Source organism: Fukomys damarensis, unplaced genomic scaffold (genome assembly GCF_012274545.1).
Source record: "Fukomys damarensis isolate Sample0158 unplaced genomic scaffold, DMR_v1.0_HiC HiC_scaffold_19, whole genome shotgun sequence".
Classification (NCBI taxonomy): Eukaryota; Metazoa; Chordata; class Mammalia; order Rodentia; family Bathyergidae; genus Fukomys; species Fukomys damarensis.
The window spans coordinates 6243671-6251993 of record NW_022900931.1 but is presented as its reverse complement, the minus strand read 5'-3'; the positions used below and the strand labels follow the sequence as shown (position 1 = coordinate 6251993).

General features: G+C 53.6%; 1 protein-coding gene across 1 annotated transcript; it reads right to left on the bottom strand.

Annotated features, from left to right (window-relative positions):
- Positions 1-3505: 3505 nt before the first annotated feature.
- Positions 3506-8122, bottom strand: Cenpm (centromere protein M). Its single transcript, XM_019208944.1, has 5 exons — positions 8004-8122; positions 7406-7485; positions 6014-6106; positions 4351-4430; positions 3506-3615 (listed from the first exon to the last, which is right to left on the bottom strand). The coding sequence occupies exons 1-5, from the start codon at positions 8058-8060 to the stop codon at positions 3506-3508; spliced, it is 420 nt and encodes a 139-aa protein (XP_019064489.1). The 5' UTR covers positions 8061-8122.
- Positions 8123-8323: the final 201 nt, after the last annotated feature.

The window sequence follows — 8323 nt, the reverse complement described above, 5'->3', positions numbered from 1 at the left end:
CAGCAGGTTTAGCGCCGAGACGCCAGGCACGTGGCCCGCGCAGATCTGCAGCAGGCGCACCAGGCGCTGCGCCATGCTGGCTCGGAAGCTGTCTACCTGCAGGGAGGGCAGGAGAAGGCTGTGAGTAGGGTGGGCTGCGGCGCTGGGGCGGAGACCTAGGCTTCCGGCTAGTGGGGCTTGCCCAGCCTTTCAAACGACCTCTAGGGCAGCTAAGGTTAAGGACACCAACTCCACCACTTGTCACCCACGACCTCCTTGGTACAGCAGCCAGTGGGGACTTCTCAGTCCCCGTGAAATGCTGCTGAGCTCCTGCCACTCACACCTGCTCCCTCCTCTTGGGCCAGCATTGGGACGCTGGGGTTCCAGGGCTTGCGCTTTGGAGTTGGCCTCCCACATTCAATTCCTAGGTGACCTCATCCCCTTCTGTGGCTTCGAAGCGACCTAACTGCTCACGTCACACGTCACCGCCACAGACCTCTCCGAACAGCATGTGCAGCCGTGCGCTCCACCTGCCCTCTAGACTGTCAGCAGCCAGCATGGCTGAGCACGACACGCCAGAGGCCCGGACCGTCCTGCGGTCCTGCTTATCTCTGCCGAAGCAACAACCTTCTGGTCACCAGGCCAGAAACTGCAACCGTCTTTGACTCCTCTTTCTGTCACATCTCACATCCGTCCATCAGCACGTTCTGTCCCCTCTGCCGGGGAAACTGCTGCCCTCTTCCCCAGCCACCACTGGGCGCAGGCCGCTCTCAGCCCTCCCAGAAAGGGCCCCCAGACCAAACTCCCCCTCTGCCCTGGCCCCTCTCCCCGCAGCAGCCAGAGGAGCTTCTCAGAACCAAGCCAGCCTCATCTGTCTCGGGTCCCACGTTCCCCAGCAGCTCCAGTCTGACCCACGAGGCGTGGCTCACCTGGCCCCCTTGGTTCCAGACCTCCCGGCCTCCCTGTCCTGTCCTGGTGACACCAGGCAAGTTCCAGACTCAGGGCCTGTGGGTCTGCTGCCACTCCTGCCATCGGACACGCTCCGCCACCACGGCCCGCCCTTCTAGTCCCTCAGATCCGTCTCACTTCGAAGTGCAGCCTCCAGGTCAGTCTACATCCTGAACCTTTCCCTCCACCTGACTTCCCCGCTCTCCCTTTTTCGGTGCTGGGGTCCAACCCTGGGTCACACATGTTGGGCAGGAGCTCTCCCACTGAGCCCTAGCTCTGGCTATGCTGCCTCACTTGGTCTTAAGTTTCTGGGCTCCAAAGTCCAGATGGGAGCCTGACGGTTCCACCTCAGCCTCCCATAATCACTGCACCCGGCACCAGAATTTTCAGTTCTGTTCTACGCTGTGCCCCCAGTGCCTGGGACGGCTCACTGTATATGCGTGAGAAGTGTTTGTCGAATGAGTCCTGATCTGAGTTCTGTGGCCTCTGCCCTCAAAGCTCATCTTCGAGCTGCTGCTTGGGACCCACAGTCGCCCCTCCCACCCACACGTGGCCTTGGGAGACAAGGGCCGAAGCCCAAGTCTGACCACAGTCACGACTTCGCCCACGACGTACAGGAAAGAATGAGTGAACCCCACGCCAGGCTTTACAGGCCCAGCGAACCCTCCTGCTGTGGTGCACATCAGGCGTCTGACTCTTTGTCTCTAGCTTCGGAGAGGACGGTGCCAGTGTCGACTTCCCCTGTGTGCCCTGCCGGCAGAACCTGGCAATTGCTCCGCCGGGCGAATCACACAACTCTGGGGTGTGTTTCCTGGTCTGAAAAGGGGGCTGGCAATTTGTGCCACAGAAAGGACTCGAAACACAGTGAGGCTCAAACTTGATTCTGCAGGAGGGTGCGCTCTGGGAAGGACCACACTGGCCTGCGGAGTAACGAGGGTTCATACACGGCAGGCTTCATTGGAAGGATGCAGGTCCATGCTCTGAGCAGGTATTTTTGTAGTCCCTGCTGTGGCTGACTGGAAACAGGCGGGGCCTCTGCTTCCCACACAGGTCTTATCTTGAGACAGAGTTCTCAGGCTAGAAAAGGTCCCAGACCTGGTACGGCCCGCCACCTCATGGCCATGCACAGAACTGCACAAGCTTAGCAGGTGCGCGCCCACCCACACCATCTCTGTGCGGCAGAGATGATTCTTCAAATAGAGAAAAGAAAACTCAAGGGGAAGCCTACAGGAGATAGGTGGCTTGCTCAAAGCCACACATCAGCAGGCTACTGTGAAGAGGCAGCTGGATACCAGCTGTGACGTCACCATAGTTTGCTTTGAGCAAAGTCTGGCAGGGAAGCAGCTGAGGTGTGCCAGGACCTCAGGGTTCCGCCTGTGAGACCCGCCAGGGGTTTTAAAAATAGCCACCCCATTTGAAAAGAGAGAACAAACTGTGATGAAAACTCGGTGTAATCCTAGCACTCTGGGAGGCTGAGGCAGGAAGATGGCAAGTTTGAAACAAACCTGGGCAACTTAGCAACTTGGTGAGACCCTACATCAAAATAAAAAATAAAAAAGTGGTTGGGGATGTAGCTCAGCGTGAAGGCCCAGGGTTCAATCCCCCGTACTGGAAAAACAAAACAAAACACCCACACAAATTTGTGATGGAGTAGTACGTGTGCCTTCACCAATGCGCTGGTCCAGGGCCGACCTAGACCAGGCCTAACATCCAGGACACAGCCGGAGTGGTGGCGAGGTCTACCTTAACCCTAAGCGCCATGCAAACATCACCGTTTCCATGGTAACAGTCAGGATACTCTATCCACTGGACGCACTTGTCTAGACTGGCCATGCTCACTTTCACTTAGAAGTTAGTAGGGAAAAAGAAGTAATTTTTTTTTCTCATCTGATTTCACACATCCTCTGAATTCTGCCCTCAGACCACACAGGGGTGAGGGACTCAGTTCTCTCTTCATTACATCACTTTGCCTTTGGGAGCCAGACCCAGAGGAGAGAAAGACAGATCTTCAAAATGAACCTTAAAATGAGTAAACAGATCCTGCATGCAAGTGAGCGGGCCTGGTGCACAGGTAGGTGGTCAGCCCACGCCTCGTGAGCCCTAGCACCCCTCCCCAGGAGCATGGGGCTCCTGCTGAGGACCCTCACACTCGCTACAAGCCCAGCCACCCACCTCCTAGCAAAGGTCTGTCCCCATTGCCTGCTGTGCCCTGCTCTGGCCGGGACTGGACAAGCCCTATAATCCAGGGAGCCAGGGGACATCAGGCACTTGACTACCAAGGAGACAGGAGGACACACTGGTTGGTGAAACACCGATGACATATGGTCTCAGAAGCAGGGCAGTGAGATATCAATCTGGGCCCACAGATGTATACACGATGTACACACATTTCCCAAGGCACAGCTTAGTCGAAGGAGGTCCTGTCTACGGAGCAGAAGAGCCAGGGTCTGGTGTCTCCCCTCACAGTGGAGCCGCCTCACCCGGGCACTCGATGACCCTCCCACAAGCATTCCTGACCTGCCCTTTCCCATGTCCGAGTGTAACACCCGCCACCGCCATCAGGGTCCTCACCTCCAGGTCACAGAAGAGCAGGGGGCTTCGGTAGGTGTGGGCCAGCTTCCCGACTGTGTTCCGGTGGACGCTGCAGTGGCTGTCCCGCCCAGCTGCAAAGAGGCCAGGAGTTGCAGGCTGCACCCAGGGGCCCTTGGGCAAAGCCGCCACCGGCCCCTCACAGCGACAGTTTCTTCCTAATCCTATTCTGCATCTTTTTTTGGTCAGTCGAGACCATCAGTTAGACAATAAAGCTGAAAGGGCTGAGTGCGCTCTGCAATGCACAATACTCCTCGTTATGAAACAAGACAGAGAGTGCTCCTGCCGAGGGGTGACTGCAGAGCCACTGAATCGCCCTGCGGAAGTTACGGGCACTTTTTATTCACCACGGCTTATACAGAATAATCTACGCCAGCTCCTCCCTTTTGGGCTCAGTTAGCTCCAGAGGCAGACAGGTCACGTGAGTCACATGTCACATCCCAGGTGCCAGTGGGGGCACTGGAGCTGAGTTTTGAGGTATTCGTAGGGTAAGACAAAGGGCACAAGTGCTGGCGGGAACTGCATGAGCTCCGCTGTTTCCACAGGGCCTGGGGCAAATTGCTTAACCTTGCGACCAGTTTCCTCAGTTATAAAACTGGGCTGCTACTTACCCCTAAGGGTGATGACATGAAAAGCAAAGCAACCACAAATTGCGTATGGCCCAGTGAGAGCTCAGTCAGGCTAGCTGTTACCATTTCTAGACACAGAGGCAGAGGCCAAAGACCAAAACACGTCCCAGAGGAGTTTGGCTTTGACTCTGAAAGCTGCAGGGTCACTGCTTAGACTGGTCCTCTGTCACTCAGGCTGCAGCTCTCCCTCAAGGGGTGCACTCACCCCCCGTGGCCAGGAAGCACACTTTGCCCAGGAAGAAGCTGGCGTCCACGTGGCGCAGGGACTTCTCCACGTTCTGCAAGCTGCAGGCGCCAGGCCGGGCAAGAAAATAAACCAGAGGACAAAACTTCACAAGAGAGATGGCAGAAGCCCCTGCTCCCCAGTCCGAGGGCAGAGAATAAAAAACAGGTAACAGAAACATCTCTGGAGGGAGGGACACCGTTCTTTAATTAAAAAACAAAACTACTTTAATCACAAAGTGACTCAAGCTTGTAAAATAATCACATAGTAAATATGGGGGCAAACACAGAAAGTAAACGTCCCCTCTCCCAGCACCACCCTTCACTCCCAACTCCTGAAACAGTGTGGGCTGTAACCCTTAGAACTCTTGTCATACGCAAACACGGAAGTCTGAAGAAGCTTCTGCCTTCTGGGCACCACACGGACCTGGTCAAACCCCTTGTCACACTGCACGGGTGTGGGTATGGTTTCACAGTGTCCCCCAGGGCTTCGTGTGTTCAAATTTTATTCCCATGGCGTGGTATTAAGAAGGTGGCGGCAAGGTAACTGGTTTGGAGGTGAGGGTGTGGAGGTGTTCAGGACAAGACAAGGTCACGACTGAATCTTGGGGCTTTCATAAGGAGAGGAAGGGATACACACATGTGCTCCCCTTCTGTCACCACCGCCTTTGGACTCTGCTAGCAGGAAGGCCATCACCAGGTGTGGCCCCTTGACCTTGGACCTCCACAACTGTGAGGCAAAATAAATCTCTTTTCTTGTTTTCAGTAATGAAGATTGAACCCTGGGCCTTAGTACTGAACTGCATCCCTAGCCCCCCTTAAAAAACTTTTTAATTTGAGACAAGGTCTAGCTAAATTCTTAAGTTGTACAGGTTGGGCTTGAATTTGAACTCCTCCTGCCTCAGCCTCCCAGAGTGCTGATATTACAGGTATGTACTACCTCTCTTCTCTATAAAGTAGCCTGCCTCTGGTATTTTATTACAGCAATGCAAAACTGACTATGTACACAGAAATCTGTCAGTCTTCAAAATGAATATACAACTACTACAATCTATTTTCCCAGTGATGATTATGTAAGTGGTCTCTATGTTTTCACTATTATAAGGCAATCACCACAGATCTCAGCTCTTTCTCTTCTTCCCACTGGGTGGTGAAGTCTAGACCCAATCCTGATGCTACATGGATCTACTATCTCCATACTCCAGGGTCCCCTGTGTTTTGTTTCTTTCTGTGCCTGCTATAAGGTATACAGAGTAGGTTGCTGAGAGTGTTAAAATGAGTGTGGTGGTGCACACCTGTAATCCCAGAACTCTGGGAGCTGAGGGAGGAGGACTGTGAGTTTGAGCCCAGCCTAGGCAACTTATTGAAACCTTGGCTCAAAATTAAAAGAGAGAAGAGCCAGGATGGGACGTAGCTCAGTGCAAAGGTCCTGGGTTCAATCCCTAGTACCAAAGGGAGAGAAAGAGGTATGGGGAGAGGGAGAGACAGATTGTTAAATGAACAAATGACACTTTGGGACTTGTCAGTGTCTTTTAAATGTCCACACTGGCCACTGGCTCCTTCCTCTTCATCACTTTGGTCCACCCCAGGGAGCGCCCTCCCAGAACAGGTCTGCCTGAGCCCTGATGCCCGTTCCAGGCTCTTACCTGTACTTGCTGTGAAGGTTAATCACAAACACGACCAGGTCAATGCGGGGTCGATTGACATTGGAGGGCAGAGGGAGGGACTTGGCCAAGTGACTGAAAAACAAGCAACTGTAGGACTAAAGCCACACACCCGCCTCACAGCCACCCACCTAGGAGAGGCTGCCACACACGCTGGGCAAGCGCTCCAGCACCGAGCTTCAAGGCTTTCCTTAAAGCCTGCACTTCCTATTTCTCATCTCCCCTTTTCTCAGATAATTAAGAAATACCCAAAAGTACAATAACTATAAAAGTTTAAAACACAGAACCCCTAAAAGTCTAGTCTTCTAGAAATTTCTATTGGCATTAGAAGATTTTTCTGTACCTCTCTTCTTGTACATAATGTACAAATAACAAGTATAGGATGACAGCATTAATTTAATTTGAATGGAACTGAAGCAAAATAACGAACTGAAAAAAGTGGATGCATTTTGGACAAAACTTTTTCTTATTTGTTTATTTTTTGGCAGTACTGAGGGTTGAACCAGGCCTCACCTATGCTAGGCAAGCAAATGCTCTATCACTCCGCTATATCCCCAGCCCTATTCATTTTTATTTTGAAATGGGGTCTCATTAAGTTGTGCAGGCTGGCCTTGAGCTTTTAATCCTCCTGCCTCAGCCTCCAGTTGGCATCATCATTATTATATCCATTCATATTTTGCGGACTATAACTCTGAACTCAGCCCGCTGCCACTGTCGCTATAGGGGATGAGGTGGCTGGGGAGTTCTTGTTAGCAACTGAATACTTGTAGCTGTGGAGAGGTAACTATTATTACTCATAACTCTATCTTGTTTTTGTTCCACGAATGTAGGCGATGTGTTTGTTTGTTTTTATTGGGGATCGAACTCGGGACCTTGTACTTGCCAGGCAGGCACTGTGTCCCGGAACTACACCCGGGCCCTGCAATTTATTTTTTTATCGTTTGTGGTAGTGGGGATTGAACCCAGGGACAGGCTTTCTTGAAACTGCACGTGGCTTGTAACCCCAGCACCCCATAGGCTGAGGCAGGAGGATCACAAGTTCAAACCTAGCCTGGGAAATTTAGTGAGACTCTGCCTCAAAATAAAAAGGCTTGGGATATAGCTCAGTGCAGAGGCCATTGGTTCAATCCCCAGTACTCGGGGTAGGGGGTGTCTTAAATCATTTATTTATTTATTTATTTATTTCTTACGATGCAGTCTTGCTATGAGGTCCAACGACATCAAACTCAGATTCTCCTGCCTCAGCCACCAAGCGCTGGGATAATAGGCGTGCATCACCACACCCGGCTTGAATCTCCAATCTTAATCGACAACCATCGATCGATGGAGCATCTACACTGTCCCTCACGCCGGGCCGGGTCTTTGGGTACTTACACCCGCAGCTCGGACGTGCAATCCTCCTTGAGCATTGAGTCAGCCAGCTGCTGCAAAAGAGCGTCCTCCGCGCCCACAAGCTGCCAGGGAGAGAAAGCATAGGGTGGAGACCCGGGAGGGGCGATGCCCCCACTTGGGGGCCAGGCCGTAGCCAGAAGTGGGCTGGCGGGAGCTATCGCCCAAGAGGAGGCCCCCGCTAGGACCCAATCCAGGCTTGGTGCCGCACTCGCCACCCCCGACCTCTCCCGGGCCGCCTCGCCTCGAAGAGGGATGGAGACTTGCAGAGGAGGCCAGACCTAGGGACACTAGAAAACCAAACCAGGGATAGAACTTCCAACTTGGTCAGCCCGCCCTCCGCGCGCGCCTCACTACCTCCACCAATCAGAAACAGGGAAATCTTCTGCCGCGCATCTACTGGCGAGTGCCGCCCCCAGCCTCCGAGAGCGGCGACCCTGATTGGCTCAAAGGATGGGTCTCCCGCCTACCCCGCTCTGCCTGAATAGCTTGTGCAGCACCTCAGGGAGCGCCGAGCCCGGGGCGGCAGAGGCGCAACTAATCAAGGAAGGCGTATTGGGGCCACCAGGCCGCAGGTACTTACCAGGATGGTGGCCATGTTCAGGCCGGGCAGCTTGTCCAGTGGCCTCAACATCGACATTCTCTCTGCAGGCCCAACCGCCGCTCTCAAAGCGCGCTCCGACCTTTCAAACCTCCCCGAGCCCCGCCCCCAGTGGGCTCGAGGAACACGTGACCCGTTCTAGGCGGGGCTTCAGGGCGGGGCGGGACCCTCTTAAAGGAACCGCTACCTCCTTCTCAAGGGGGCTGTTCAGCGCAGGGCCCAGACCACATAGGTGCTGGACATGCCTTGTGTATCACGCTTCAGAGAAAGAATTTCAGCGGTTCATTCGTTCCCTTGCATTC

What these genes read in the sequence shown, in the direction of transcription:
- Cenpm (XM_019208944.1), bottom strand. Translation starts at nt 8,060, where the DNA reads ATGTCGATGTTGAGGCCACTGGACAAGCTGCCCGGCCTGAACATGGCC. An exon ending in TGCACGTCCGAGCTGCGGGT is followed by an intron (nt 6,107 to 7,405) that starts GTAAGTACCCAA and finishes CTTGTTTTTCAG; the next exon opens with TCACTTGGCCAAGTCCCTCC. An exon ending in AACCTTCACAGCAAGTACAG is followed by an intron (nt 4,431 to 6,013) that starts GTAAGAGCCTGG and finishes TGGCGCCTGCAG; the next exon opens with CTTGCAGAACGTGGAGAAGT.